This window comes from Equus przewalskii, chromosome 25 (assembly GCF_037783145.1).
Source record: "Equus przewalskii isolate Varuska chromosome 25, EquPr2, whole genome shotgun sequence".
Taxonomy (NCBI): Eukaryota; Metazoa; Chordata; class Mammalia; order Perissodactyla; family Equidae; genus Equus; species Equus przewalskii.
The window spans coordinates 1018108-1033919 of NC_091855.1; the positions used below are offsets into that span (position 1 = coordinate 1018108).

The following is a 15812-nucleotide window of genomic DNA, read 5'->3' on the forward strand; positions in this document are numbered from 1 at the left end:
ACTTAACCACTGCGCCACCGGGCCAGCCCGTTGTGTTTTAAAAAATCGAATCATTTTGCTGTTTAACACAAATTCTGCCCAAGTCAACAATGTATTTCTGTTTATAACTACATTTCTAACACTTAAATATTCATTTTTAAGTAGCAGGAAAAATAAGGGGTTCTCAATTTAAGTGGAAGAATCTAAGTGATTAAGTATTTCTATCTGGTGACACTTTGGAATACTAGCTAAGTTGTTCTCATAACACAAGATACAGGCAAAGCATTTCTAAAGCAAAAACTAGAAGTACAAAAGGAAACATTAAATAAAAGATTTTGCTTTTATTTAAAATAAAATGCATTTATACAGTCTTTAAACCATGGGTTATTGGACAATACTTGTAACCCGTCCCTCCCCGCACCCTCTCGGGCTACGTGAGCTATGAGTTGTCTGACTAGCACCAACGTGGGTCGTGACAGCGCAGCAGACTGGAGCACGGCCGGCGCGGGCGGCAGAGTTAAGGGCACTGTGGCAAATCACGACTGTAATGAAGTCATTCTTAATTTAGCAGATATTAAAACTGCACATTAATTATACTTTTAAAAGCATTTAATGCAAAGATGATACGTCTAAGCCATTTGCTAACTGTGAGTAGTTTTTTAAAAAACTGTACAATTTTATAAAATTTGTGTTTGTACATTAGTTACATAAAATGCACACTTCAGAGACCTTTACTTCATACTGTAATGCAAAAGTTGCATATTTTAGGCAGACAGTGAATATGCTGGTGAATACTAAAAAGTGTTCTAATACAATATGGTGTAAAAATAAAAACAAGACAATATACATACATGCTTATTCAAGAACAAAAACCAACCAAGCATAACGGACTAACAGCATTTTCCTTCAAGGTCAAACAGTAACATTATTAAATATCAGGCATCTTTTGCGAGCCTGGATTATGTAAGGAGTGCAGGGGAGGGAATCAAATGGCCACCAGAAGTAGGATATTTTTAAAACACGAGGTCAAATTAAACATACATTAAAACACATGCATTAAACATGATAAATAGACTTCATATAGTTTAAGCCCTGGATAGCTGTAAAGTAGATGGCTTGAGTTTCTCGCAAGTTGGCTAGCTTCAACCGGGGATGTTTGTTCCTGACTTGCCCACTACTTCAGTTTTCAATTCATGGCCTAAGGAATGTGTGACTGTTCGAGTTCATACACTGTATCATGATAGCAGATTAACAGTCGTGTTGTTAGTGCACATATTAACTGGTCTGGTAAGGCAAAAAGAGTTTTCATGATAAAATGAGGAATTTCAAGCTTACTTTATTAAGCAGCATATAACAAACAACAGCTCTGAAAGTTAAATATCAGTATGGCCACAGTTTCACCACGCACTTCTCCTCACACCCAGCCACTGGTAAGTTTGTAGAACATCTCTTCATCCAGACTCTCATTTTGGTCTTTTGCACGCGTTGAGAGAAATATGTAGCCACCGATGAATTCATGAACCACCTTGCAATCTACTTCAGTACAGATGAAGGACAATCGTACTTCGTCTGCAAACTCTACGGTGACCTGGAGCAAAGACAAAGACCTGTCACCCCAGAACTCCAGACGGCTGGGTGCAAGCAAGCTACTGTCCTGTGTAACGTTCATCACAAAATACTCGTTGACGCGCAAATACCCTTTTTAAATCCTACCCTAATACTGCCTCAAGCCCAAAAGAATAAAAAAAGCTTGCCAGCACCTCCCCCGCCCCCCCAATACTCCTCCTTAGTTTTCATGCTCCAGAAAGGAAGACTGAAGGCAAGGGGTTTAGGTCATTAAGTTCCCAAATGGTCTCTGGGGATTCAATTAATGAGAATGTCTCTGCAAGTCCCAGGAGAAAACCTATTTCCTGTGTTTAATTTAATATTTGCGTTAGATATTTAACCTTTAGGTATCATGTCTGAGTATTTCAGAAATGTTCTGAAGAGTCTATGAAGTAACAGGAATTGATATAACAAACCCAATATCCTAAAACAAATACTTATTAGTAAAAGATTCTGTTTAGTTTAAATGAGACTCCTGGACTCCAGGCTTGGGGCAGCACGACGCACAGTACGTGTGCCAGGTCTCAGAGCCCCAAGCCTCTGAGTTTGAATCCTGATTCTGTTACTAGGTGTGTGATCAGGGACGATGAGGCCCTCAGGCCTCTAATTCTAGCGTCCTCACCATGCGTTAGCAGCTCACAGGCTGTGGTGAGGGTCAGAGAGAGGGCGCCACGGGAAAACATCTGGTGTCACGCCCGGCAGAGCAGGTGTTCAAGAAACAGCAGCTGCTGCTGTGAGGTGAGGAACTCATCCACTATAGAAAGATAATCTCGAAAAAGAATATTCTAAGCAGGTAATTCTGTTCTACTAAGTTTAATAACTGGGCTAATTAGGAAACAGGCCAAAGTTTAAGTTGGAAACGAATATCCAACCATGTTCTATACTTTAAGAGGTAATTGTACAAATCTTCAGAATTTATAGGACTTTCTATTCTTAATTTGCTCATTTTTAGCAGGACTATATATATATTCAAGTAACATTGTTATAGCTTGCCATTTTTCTTTTTTGGAGGAAGATTAGCCCTGAGCTAACATCTGCAGCCAATCCTCCTCTTTTTGCTGAGGAAGACTGGCCCTGAGCTAACATCCGTGGCCATCTTCCTCTACTAGTGGGACGCCTGCCACAGCGTGGCCTGACAAGCAGTGCATAGGTCTGTGCCTGGGATCCGAACTAGCAAACCCTGGGCTGCAAAAGCAGAACGTGTGCACTTAACTACTGTGCTCCTGGGCTGGCCCTACAGCTTACCATTTTTATTTCCCAGTTAACATTCCACTGTTTCATGTTACTGAAACGCCATGTTTTAATTGCGTCTCCTGTGCCAGCATCCATCCTAATCAGTCTGTTGTACGCAATGCCAATAAGTTCTTCTTTTTTTCCCCCTTGGAACCTATAGCATTCAAAACCGAATAAATACATGTTTAAAAACATGCTGGGGCTGGGGGACATACTGGTCTGTTTTTCTTCAAGATATGTGCTTCTTGAACTCTAAAGAAAGTGCTATTTTTATACGAGTAAAAACAGAATTGCAATCATTTTGAATTTTTAATGTAAAAATTACAAGTATAGAAAATACATCCCAACATTAATTTTAATTTTTTTTTGAGGAAGATTAGCCCTGAGCTAACTACTGCCAATCCCCCTCTTTCTTGCTGAGGAAGCCTGGCCCTGAGCTAACATCCGTGCCCATCTTCCTCTACTTTGTATGTGGGACGCTGCCACAGCATGCCTTGACAAGCAGTGCCATGTCTGCACCCAGGATCCCAACTGGCGAACCCCAGGCCGCTGAAGCGGAACGTGCAAACTTAACCGCCGCTCAAGTGGGCCCGCCCCCATCCCAACACTGTTTAAAGTTTACTGTAAAATAAGTGAATGGGTCTCAGTAGTTGGCCTTAATTATTTAATTTCTAATTACATGAAGCAAATTAAATAAAAAGGCACAGATTAAGGTTTACATACAGGTGCTTACCTTGCAATAAAGTGTGTGATGCCGAATTCTGGTAGCGACTGCCACGCTTGAATAAATCTCATCTTGGCTTCAATTAGACTCATCTGAGCTACGTTCTGATGAGCCTCCAGGATTCTTGCTGTTATCTAAACATGATTAAACATCACCTTACCATTAGACATTATTCCTTCATGGTAGAATCAAAACAAAAAGATAAAAAAGTTGAATTATGTGCCCCATCCCAAAATCATGTACTGCGAGAGCTGGAGTTAGAAAGTATCTAAAGCTACATTTGGGAATTTTAGTAAAATAATGACTTTTCAAAGTAAACCCTGAGACATTTCCTTTTTTTTTTTTTTTTGAGGAAGATTAGCCCTGAGCTAACATCTGCTGCCAATCCTCCTCTTTTTGCTGAGGAAGCCTGGCCCTGAGCTAACATCCATGCCCATCTTCCTCTACTTTATATGTGGGATGCCTGCCACAGCATGGCTTGACAAGCGGTGCCACGTCCACACCTGGGATCTGAACGGGTGAACACCAGCCGCTGAAGTGGAATGCGCGAATTTAACCGCTGTGCCACCAGGCCGGCCCCGATACATTTCTTCTCAATTTTAGTTTCCATATATCAAGAAACAAAAACTGCTATTAGGAATACGTAACTGCCACTCTTGAGACATATTCTGAGTCCTCACATACACAATACTGCTGTTATAAAATGCACGTTCCCATCCTCACACACATAACGAGTGCTAAATTTATAGCACCGAGATCAGAACGAGTACCTGGAACACAAATTTCTAGTAGGAACATTTATTAGCAGCTTAGAGTACTTGAAATCACCATATTACTTTAAGAACTTTTTTAAAGGAATCATTAGGAAAGTTATATTTTAATTTAAATTACACTCACTTTGGGATGACTACTCCCACAAGGAGTGGAAGGAAATTAATCCATGAGGGGAGACTGCGGCTAGGGCTTTAAATATTTTTATTTATTTGTTTTCTTTCTCTCTCTTTTTTTTTTTTTGGTTAATATGGAGAACTTACCAAATCTCTTATATAGCCTGGCTGTAGATGGCAATGCGAGGAAAGAAAAAGGAAGCAGAAAGAAAAAAAAAAGGCAATCAGAAAAAATGGCAATGAAGCAAAGAAAAAGTTGCGGTAACCTGCAAACCAAAATTCCAGCCGAAAACCATGCAAAAAATTACTTTAGGTGGAAACCAAGCAAGTAAATGCAGGCATGAAAACGAGGAAGCAGCGATACCTTCTGTTTAGAATACTGAAGAACACTCCACATTATTTTAGACTGTTAAGCGTTACTAAAATTAAGGGTAGAGATTTGCAGGGAGGAAATAAAAAGAACGAATACCCTTCTTCCCCCTGGTCTACTAATTCTTACTGGTTAGGGCAAAGCTCATGATTTTAGTAGCGAAACCAAAGGTAATACTCAGAAGCCTTTAACGCTGACTCGGATGGCATCATATCCTATGATCCATGCACTGCTTTTCAGAAATAAGTTGAAGGCATAAAATAAGTGCACTGACCATCTGTTTATTTACATAAGAAAAGCAAACCCCTCAATTACCATCTGTTTTTTGCATCCTTTTTCCTGGAAGGGAAAATAAAGAGATACTACACTAGGAATGGTGGCTATAAACACAGCAGTCCATTTCACTTTGGATTAACAAGGATAAAACGTAGGACAACTCTTTTCTTTAAAATGTAGAAATCCAATTTGAGAGTCATATTCATGTAAGTTTAATTCATATTTAGTTTGGGGGGAATTAAAGTAGAGTAAATATAACAAAGGTTATATTGACGGACCCAAAGGCAAACCATGTGCTGATGCCCTGGTAGGGAAGAATGACCCCATCGCCTGCACATCTTCCTAGCTGGCTCCTGAATGCCACTGGGCTACGTGGTCTAACAATTACTAAGCACCATGTCCAGGATCAGCTTGGCAGCTGAGACACAGCAACTACTACACTTCTGCCCATCGGCACTTACTGGGCCTCAGGGCAATACAGGGTCTCTACCTTCTGCGAACAACCTTTCAGTCCTGTCAGAGAAAGGAGGATTAAAAACAACGTGCATCTGGTAAGATGCCAAGGTGTGGAAGACAAGGCGAGATGGATCCTTAACCGCACACAAGCCACACACATCCTGCGAGTTAAAGACAAACGTTCATTGTCTGTGTCCTCCAGAGAACTTTCCGCTGACAACCTAGTTGAGAGCTCAGGGACTGGAAACATCTAAAGTGAAAACTATCATGTTAAAGGCTTCTAAGAAAACAAGTCAATACCTATCTTTGATAGCTAAACCAACATTTGGCAATCTTCACAATTATGCTTTAAGATTTTTTCCTTGATATCTGATAGTGAAATTATAAGATTGCTAAGATTTGAAATTATTCATTGCTTTTTAAGGCAAAGGAATCCACTTTTTGAAATGAATTTCTTTACAAATAATTTTTATATGAAATACTGAAGAATATAAAATGAACTCAATGCTTCATTTGCTTTCCCTTTTTAACTTACAATCTACATTCCACAAAGCTCCCCAGGGCAGCATTTCCTCCAGTCCTTACTACTCCCACATCATCTGACTGTGGGATAAACAATTTCCGTGTTGCTTACACAACCTCTGAAACCTAAAGACAAATACTTAGTGATTACAACTTCTGAACATTTCTAGCGAAGTGACTTCAGACCCATATGACAAACATGACATTTAAAGTTAAGAATTAATAAGGCTTCTGGGTATTTCGTTGGGCCTTTTCAGTATGTTTTTAAATTACTCCTATCAATAAAGATAAAAATGAAATTAGACAAACATCAAATATTTATTTTAAAGGTCCTTTTTAGTACCACCCCTCCTCAACTGAAGCTTTTCCCTTTTACGGCGTGATGGTTGGTGTAGAGAATACTGGGGGCAATCCCAAGTGACATTCCCCTGCAAGGAACGTTTTATGTTACCCCAAAGCACCACTTTCTCAAATAGTGATCCTTTTATGATATTAATTTCCAGGAAAGGAATTCTAAAAAGAGTGAACAAAAGCGGTGAATTTCAATGAAAACTGACCAAACTTTGTCACTTTACGCAAATCCTGGTTAGGTTTTGACTGTTAATGCTAAGAAAAGACAAGTAAAGCTTATTTCTGGAGCTGGTGAAGTCCACTTCGACAGCAGCAAGAGTCCTTGTAGATTTGTTGGGAAACGGTGGCTGTGCTTTATATCACACTTACTTAATTATGCAAGGAATAAAACTGCCTTAACTAAGGAAGACAAAGCATTAAGACTACATTCAATTCCCTGAAAGAACATCATGCTAACAGAGCAATTTCCTCAGGTTGTTCAGAATAAATATGTTCCCAGCTATTCCACCTCATTACCTGTCCTATTTTTAACAGGTTTTTATAAATGACCAATTTAAACTGACTGAAGGCTATTTATTTGCTATTTTGTATTCTAACCACCTGAGAGGAAATTAGGGCTACCAACTAAGACCAAAAAGTTTTAAGAGGGGAAACTAAATTTAAAGTGTCTGTACAAAATTATGAAACAAACCAGCAGAAAATGGTAGATGAAAGTAAAATGAACCCAGTACCTGCTTGTTCTTGTACTTTTTCAGATAGCGAGGGGACACCAGACACTCAGGATTGATATCAGCTGTGATCTGCTCCGGTATGAACTGAGGATCTGGGTTTAAGTGCTGCATTTTCAGGAAGGAGAGAATATTCTGCACCTCTGGGTTGTAGGAGCTGTCTGCCATCGTCTTGCCTTTGGAGGCTAACCTGCAGGCTGCCATCCAATGTGCATACTGTTTCTCCTGTTAAAAAAACACAAGAGTACGAAATGTATCAGATGCCGAGTCCTTTGAGTATAAAATCTAAGGATGACTGGTCAACTCACTAAGGAATCAAAGAAAATTGAGGTTTACTTTTAACTGGAAAACTTACATTGTCACAACGAAGCCAGATTTCATTCATGCCGTCTGCAACTGGAATCAGGAGTTTAATGTTAAATTTCTGGCCTGAAATGTTTACATCTGGGGTAACTTCACATCCTGTAATAAGAAAATTAATTATTAACACGGTCAAATTTACTTTTAAGACATCCCAAGCCAATACAGGCAGCCGTCATTTTATGGCATCTCAACATGCTGAATTTCGCTGTTATGGAATCTCTAAGTCGGGAAATCAATTCTTTAGGCTCAGTAATTTTGTTTGGGGTGGAACAAAGAGTCAGAGAGGTCTAATATAGAACAGAGGTAATGACACAGAGTTTGTGGCACTCACAGTTCACAAAACTTGACTGAAAAGAAAAAGACAGGGTTCTGTTAAAAGCATATTACCACAAAACACCACTTGCACTGCATCCCACAAGTTTCATGTGTTATTTTAACATCATTCAGTTCTCTGAATGTTAAGTTACTTGGGATTTTTAAATGTATAGGAAGTTTTAAATATCTTTCTATAATTAAATTCTAACTTAATTGTGTTTTGGTAGGAATAAACGGCTTTTATGATGCCTTAAAAAAGTGTGCGTGGGGTTACCCCGTCTGAGCTAGAGTGCTGTATGAGCCTCTTCAGGGACCCCTGCTCCTGCGTGGAGGGAGGAAGCCTAAGGGCACAGGGGGAGGCACAGGCTCTCCTGCTCCAGCTGGATGCTCCCGGCACACGCCTCCTTCCACAACTCCAGGCTGTTGGAACACTTAAATATTCACACTTACCAACAGTTCAATTCAGAGGGTGACCACTTGCACATTGTTTCTTTAAACTGAATTGCTTCATAAATCTGACTCAACTCATAAATTAACTTTATGCACAATATTTTAGGAGCATACCTGCTATAGAAGGTTACATATATACTTGAGGAAGTCAGTACGAAAATAACTGGTATTCAGAATTTCACTTTACACACAAGTTTTCAGGAATACATACATTTATGGTTACAAAAATCCATCTAAACTAACTCTGTTAAGCATTAGCTGGTGGCTTATAGAAGAGAACACAGATTTACTGAACATACACCCAGTTAGACAATGGGGTAATGGTTGACAGAAGTAGGTAGTAACCAAGAGCTCTGAATCAGACAGATTTGGGTTCCAGACTTTTCTCTATCACTCAATAATTATGGTCAATTTAAGTAACATCTCTAAGCCCAATTTCCTGACCTTAAACCCTACCTCATGGGGACGCTGTAAAGGTAAGTAAGATAATGCACATGTCAAAGCTCCTAAAGGCTATTCCAGTTGTTTGTACTTGGTTTGTCACCCTCAATGTGTCTCAAGACCATCCAGTCGGCTCCAGAGCAGAACTGTAACCGTGAGCAGGGTGTGCTGCTGACTTGTTCTCTGTACCGGAGCAGTCTCTCGGCACAGAGCACAAGGAACAAGATAATAAACCTCTACCACACAAAAAGAAAAATGTTAATTAACACTGCCAATTTTCCCTCCACATAAATGTTTTAAGTATTAAATAAAAGAAACAGAACATTTTAGATGAAGGGGAGATCCTCTCCTCTCCAGAAGCAACTCCTATCACGAATTTGGTGGACAGCCTCCCCTTCTTCGCTTTCCTTTTAAAAATATGTACTACATACAAACAGCTAAAGCATTTAACTCCTTCTATACAAGCATCAGAAGCCACGAGGAAGGTGTTGGCAATGTGTTTAACCTGCAAAGTTAAAACAAAGAGCAGATGTTTGAAGACTGACAATCCTTGGCATAAATTTCATTAACCATTCAAGTGGATTTAAAGTATATAATTCCACGCTAATAAGGCCTCTTTTAAAAGTACAATACCAAGAAAACTAAAAGGGAGAGACAAAATGAGTGGAAACTCAGGTGCTAGTGTAGGCACAGAGGCACTTACTGGACCACATCTCAGACAATATTCACTCCACGCCACCTTGGCTACCTGCTTCCAGTGGTGACATGCTAGACTTCTGTAACCCAATCACTATTCCTCTGAAACGTTAAGAGCAAACAGCCCATTCTTATCACAATCTTTAATCCTAAGTCTCTTCAAACTCTTTGAGGAACTCTATCTTCAACCCCTGAACTTTTTCCCCATCAGCAACACGTTTCACCTCTTCCTTCTCCCCAGTCCAGCCTGGACTCCAACTCCCCAGGTTCACTGTCTTTCCATTATATACATTTAGCAAAACCCTAACGCTAACCCTGGCTCAATCCAACCATCTACTTTTTACTTGCCTATCCTCAGGCTGCTGAGCTCTGTTAAGAGGGCAAGGGGGAAAATTCACAAAGCCAAGCAGACGGGTTTCACTAGGAATTCAGGGATCCACACAGTGGAAGAGGCATCTCTTCTCCTACGGCTCTTCTACCCAAGTGGGCTGAGTTTCCCAGGACCCCAGGAAGCTTGCCTCATCAATGAGTTCCTCTCCCTCTTCCAGACACTAGATTTCTTTCTGTAACTGTGACATTTCTATTAGCATTTAACTTCCTTGAGTCTCCCCCATTTTAAACCACAAAGTACCCCCTCGCCTCCACTTTGTTCCTCTGTCTTCATTACTGCCCTCTTTCCTCCCTCCTTGTTACAGATATGGTTCATTAAAAAGATGTCTTTGTTTCCTATTTATGTCTCATTGACACTACTTTGACTCCCATACTCAAAATGCCACTGAAATCTGCAGAATTTGTTCTTTTTAAATTTTCTTAATTTTTACTTTTTCTTCTTCCTCTTCTCCCCAAAGCCGCCCAGTATATAGTTGTATATTCTAGTTGTAGGTTCTTCTGGTTGTGCTCTGTGGGACGCCACATCAGCATGGCTTGCTGAGTGGTGCCATGTCTGTGCCCAGGATCTGAACCAGAGAAACCCCGGCCACCGAAGCAGTGTGTGTGAACTTAGCCACTCAGCCACGGGGCCAGCCCCTGAAGAATCTGTTCTTAATCAAGGCCACTAACCACCTCCAGGTGGCTAAATCCTATGGGGGCTTAACGATCTCTATCTTACTTTTCTGTAGCGTTTGACACTAACTACTCTGTCCTTTCCGAAACAACTTTGACCTTAGCTTCCATCATATCTTATTTGCATGGTCTTCCTATGCATTTTTTGGTTGCTTCCTTTGCAAACTCCTCTTCCTCTAATCTGCCCTCTCTCTTGAACATGGGTATTCTGCAGGATTCTGTTCTTAACCTTCTTATGTTATAGACAACCATTCCAACGGCTACACTTACCATTAATGCTAACTGCTACCATATCAGTATCTGTAGCACGAATCTCTCTGGTGGTTCAACGGCCTATCTCCAAATAGATATCCCACAGGTACCTCAAATTTAAAATACCCCAAAATTAAACTGCCTTTCTCCCCAAACTCAGCTTTTCTATATTCCCAACCTCCAGATCACCCAATCCACCCAGCTACACAAGCCAGAAACAAGTCCCTCCCGTTTAGCCTCTCCCAAAACAATCTCCGTTGACTGAACTCCCTCAGCATTGACTGAATTTGTGCCCTATTCTCCATCCATATTGATAACCTTAATTCGGATCACTACGCTGCTATAAAATTACTCCTTTATATTATAGCCAATATAAATATGATGGATCCTGTCATTTTCATGTCAAGAATGTTTCAGTGACACGCCACTGCTGCCAGTTTAAAAAAACAATCTCCTTAACATTTTATTCTCTAATTCCTGCCAATTTCTTCTGCTCTTTTCTCTCATGTTAGGAGGAATCAGATTCAACAGCTATTAAGGAAGTACTCATCCTCTCCCCTTAAACTCCACCTTCCAGAACAAGCCTCCTGTGGCTGAGACTGCTCTCCAGGTATTCCTGCACACCAGTCTCTGCCTGGAGGGCCCTTTTACCAACTCTCCTCTTTCCTTTCGCAGATCTCAATTTTTCTCTTTCGGATCTTAACTCTGACATTATTTCCCCATGAAGTCTCTCTTCATTCTCCCCACTGTCACTGGATAGAGCACCCTTAACCCTGCTCCTGTGACCTGTTTCTTACTTTTTTAGACTACTATTTATTGCCCAAATTCTAACTGTTTATCTCCCCCCACCCTGCCACATGCTCTAAACATCTTGAGAGATGGGAACTGTAATTTATTCTTATTTATCTCTCTAGCAGGTAGCACAGTTTGCAGCATACGAGTTCAATTAGTATTGGCTAAGCTGAATTTTTTAGAATTTTACATTTTAGATCTCCAAGGGGCCTTAGAGAGCACCTAGGCTAATACTCTCAGTTCTCAAGGGAAGACACTGAGGTTCAGATGGGCTATTTTGCCAAAATCATAGGGCATGTTTAGTGGCAGAGCAAAAGCTACGCCATTTGAGTCTCACGCTAGTGTCAGTGTGATGTGCTGGAAAAAGTGCTCCTTTGGGAGGACCTGAGAAAGGTGGGATGAGGCCACCTTGGAAGCTATTATCCATACGAGAACTTGACTTCTCAGCTACACAGGGAGAAGGTTAAGGATGTAATAAAGAAGGTAAGACAGGGGCCAGAGGACAGATCTAGTCTCTAAATCAAGAGTTGATAACCTAGCTGGTCCTGGGCAGTTTAGGAGCTAATCAAGAAGAAAGCTGCGATGGATTCTGAAAGTACAAATAATGATAGAGACCCAAAAGTTAAACTCATGAGACTTAGAGAGAAAGGCAATAAGCTTAATTAAAAGTTCTAAGGAAATTACAGAATTCCAACACATGGGCACAGCAATCTTCTACTCAGGACAGAGGTTTTCTATTGTTTACAGTGCATATAACTACAAAGCCACCGTTTAGATGGCTACTGGGCAGAACAGAGATATGGTAGAGATTTGGACACTTTGTTGAAATATACTAAAAATATCCTAATGTAAATGTACTAAGACGACTTCAGAATATAGATCAGGAAAAGCACCTCTGTATTTCAAGTGATCTTACTTTGGGAAACATTTTTGTGAAATGACTCAGAGGCTGTTTTTGGGTACTTCTGTCCAAATATGAACATTTTTAGTTAGAACGGCGTATTGCTTTATGTATAATAATAAACATGCATGCAAGATGTAACCCAAAGGATAGATGGGCTCAGCTGATAGCAATAACTCCCTGAGTGTTACCCCAGCAGTGGCCTTCCCAGGGAGGTGCAGGCTTCGCTACAATCAAGAGTCTGGGAAACCAGGAGGCTGCTGCCACAGCTGCAGCTCCAGAGCCCAGAAGTGCCTCACTCCTTTCTCAATTCTGCCTCTCCAAACCCTTCACTCAGTTGGGTATACAAGTCTCCTATGAATGCATCTGACTGGAATCTAAATCTCCCTGGAAATGAGTCTGGAAAATGCATTCTGGTTTTCTAGCCTTTGCTGAAAGGTAAGGCACATCAAAAGGAGTGTGGAACAGCGAGGAGCCAATCTACTGCAGCCTCCACCAAGCGCGCCGGGTGGAGTGAGTGCTGTGAGTTCGTGGGAATGGTTCTCAGGGGTACGGCTTCCTAGACAAACTGATAACTAGACTAAAGTCAGCCAGGTGGTTTCAGTGAATAATGTCACCACAAGTGAGAAGTGCATCGGCAATCTACAAGACCAGCTAACTGCCCCACAGAGAAATCGTGGCAAGCAGCAGTAGGATGCCTTCAGCTGCAGAAGAACCAGACCAACCTGGAGAGGAAATTCTTCTACCACCTGAACAGTATACCAATCAGGTGGAAGAGATGAAGGAGTAGTGTGAAGAACCAAAAGAAGTCACCAAAACGGGAAATGAAGCTGTAGTCCAAAGAACTGAATGGGAAAAAAAGACCAAAGCCAGGAGCTCTGAGCCCTGAGCCAGGCTCAGCCCCGGCCACAGGAAGCAAGCCAGCCACAGCTGCCACAAGACAGCGGAAACCTGTCCAGCAGTACGTGTCTCAAACACCAGACCCTAGTTCCGAGACAGCTTTGGATTTGAAGAGACGAGAGAAAACCAATGAGATTCAGGTTGTCAGCTAGGAAGGGCCTCAGAGGAGGATCTTGGGGCTGCCCCAGGAACCAGCAGAGAGGAAGAGTGTTGAAAACGACAAAAATGCGCAGGGAAGAAGGGCTGGGGAAGAAGAACATGGCCAAACCCCAGAGGTGCCAGCTACCCTACTGGTGAGCCAGGAAAATCAAGAGACTGGGGACCCTGAGGGGGACCAGCTTGTCACCAGTGAAGGTCAGGAAGAGGAGTGGGTGTTGATGAGGAAGGGAGAAATCAGGAAAAACTGGGAGGAGATGACTACAGCACAGATGGGACTGAGGTAGAATCTGAAAGAGACAAGCAGGCAGCTCGCTCCTGCAGACTGAGGAAAACCCACACATCCTAATGCTGAAGGATTAGGAGAAAAGAGACACCACAAATTTACTTGACAAGTGAGAAAAGCAGCATCACACACTTTAAGTGAGGACCATGTTAAGAGATTACAACAAAATATTCGTGTGAAATTGATTATAGTCATGCATCGCTTAATGACAGGGACACATTCAGAGAAATGCATCTGTAGGTGATTTTGTCCTTGTGTGAACGTCACAGAGTGCACTTACACAAACCTAGATGGTGTAGCCTACTATACACCTAGGCTACATGGTACTAATCTTATGGGATGACTGCCATATATGTGGTCTGCTGTTGACTGAAACGTTGTTTTGTGGCACGTGACAGTACTTAAAACTGTGACAAGAACTAAGTTGAAAAAATAATATCTAAACATAAGAAAGAACCTAAAGGAGTACAGAAACTGCTGAAAACCTTTCTCCCCCAGCAAAGTGAAGTTCATTGAATATTACTTAGTAGACATTCCACTATTGACACTGGTGCTCCAAGGCATTTCTTACCTCTTAGGTTCATCTGATGAGCTGGTGTGCCACTGGATTCTTCTTTGCTCTTATAGCAAGAAATAGATGTATCTTTGAAGGTGCACCAATATTGCTTGTAACCTTTGAGAGTCAGCTTTTTTGGCCTATGTGTCAAATAGAATTGAAAGAAAAACCAAGTTTGATGTAACTTTATCAATGCTAAGTTTAGCAGTAAAGTGTCACAATATTAAAAGCCTGAGGCCAAGTTTTACATCTGCTGAGTTCAGTTCCCTTTGGCCAGTGTGTTCAATTCAATGCTGCTGTTACTGGATTTGCCCCTTCCTTCTCAATCAATCTACTCAGGAAGATCTCACAAACAGTTGAGTGGGCAAAGGAGAAAGACAGCAGGGCCAACAGTCAGTCTTTCTGTCCACCGCAGCCATCGCTACTACTAGCAGGCCACATGGAAAGGACAGGAAAATAAAGGTGAAGTAACTATCAATAACCGCAAGGTTCCTAGTCTCCCAACGACCTGCAGGTTCATGGATGTCTGCAGGGCTGCCTTCGGTTGGTGCCTCTCTGAACAAGCAAGTGCAGATGGCATGCAGAGTGGGGGAGGTGCTTCTCTCTCAGGGATGTGTTTCAGTGGTGACTTAACTTGCCATTTCAAAGTCAAACACAAAGAAGACACGGCAGTCCTGAGAGACTGGATAAGGAAGGGGAGACGTAGATGAAAAAGGTGTGTAAAGGGAGAAGAGAGAAGGTAGGTAGGAAGCGGCATCTGAAATAGTGCCCTTATCTCAAAAATGTTACATGTTGAGCTGTTCTATGTTTAGAATAGAATAGAATAGAACTCAATAGAATCTGGGGCTCTGAACAAGGAAATCGCCACTGGCATTAACAGTTCACTATCCACTGCTTTCACCCAGCGGGGATGCTTTATACAGATAGGCTGCTTCACGTCTCAGAAACTTCAACAGTGCAATCTAGGTTACAGTCTGTTTTTTTCTCTTAAACTATTTATCAGATAAAACAATTTAACGAGTACTGTGATTTTAATTTGGTAAAGATGGTTATTTTCCCTCATTAAAATTTAGTGTTCACCTAATTCGTAAATGCCTTTACAGATGCATATGCCAAATTTACAGTAAATTCCAATAATGTGAACATGACTATAAACCTAGCACTTATTATTCATTAATATTTGGAATCCCTCCCCTTTTTATACTTACTTGAAAACTTTAATATAGTCAGCAAGTTCAGGAATGGAAGTGATGTCACCCTAGGGAAAGAATTAAATCATTTTTTTTCTTATTTTTCTTGAAATGTGAAACTCTGGTATCTGATATGAAGAACAGCTTACTTAATAAAGAAAATTATATAAAATAGATTATAAAGATTTTAAAAGTACCATCATATTATATTATATGGTCATTATATGGCACACAGGCATTTTCAAATGGTATAAAAATCTGATCAACATGGCAATTTATACAACCCACAAGAATATACGGTTGATTCTAAAATCTAGAACT

The 15812-nt window shown here is 40.9% G+C and overlaps 1 protein-coding gene across 12 annotated transcripts in view; it reads right to left on the bottom strand.

Annotated features, from left to right (window-relative positions):
• Window positions 1–296: 296 nt before the first annotated feature.
• Window positions 297–15812, bottom strand: part of FERMT2 (FERM domain containing kindlin 2) — a 75479-nt gene continuing 59963 nt past the window's right edge. For 4 of the 12 annotated variants that reach the window (XM_070593078.1, XM_070593076.1, XM_070593084.1 and 1 more), the window contains 9 exons: window positions 15510–15559; window positions 14317–14441; window positions 7487–7593; window positions 7135–7356; window positions 5114–5137; window positions 4576–4596; window positions 3551–3675; window positions 2830–2971; window positions 297–1567 (listed from right to left, as the gene is read on the bottom strand). In XM_070593078.1, the coding sequence (XP_070449179.1) occupies window positions 1394–1567; window positions 2830–2971; window positions 3551–3675; window positions 4576–4596; window positions 5114–5137; window positions 7135–7356; window positions 7487–7593; window positions 14317–14441; window positions 15510–15559 (990 nt within the window). In that variant the 3' untranslated portion in view covers window positions 297–1393. The remainder of the gene's footprint in view (window positions 1568–2829; window positions 2972–3550; window positions 3676–4575; window positions 4597–5113; window positions 5138–7134; window positions 7357–7486; window positions 7594–14316; window positions 14442–15509; window positions 15560–15812) is intronic. The other 8 variants (XM_070593080.1, XM_070593077.1, XM_070593086.1 and 5 more) reach the window with 2 other exon arrangements.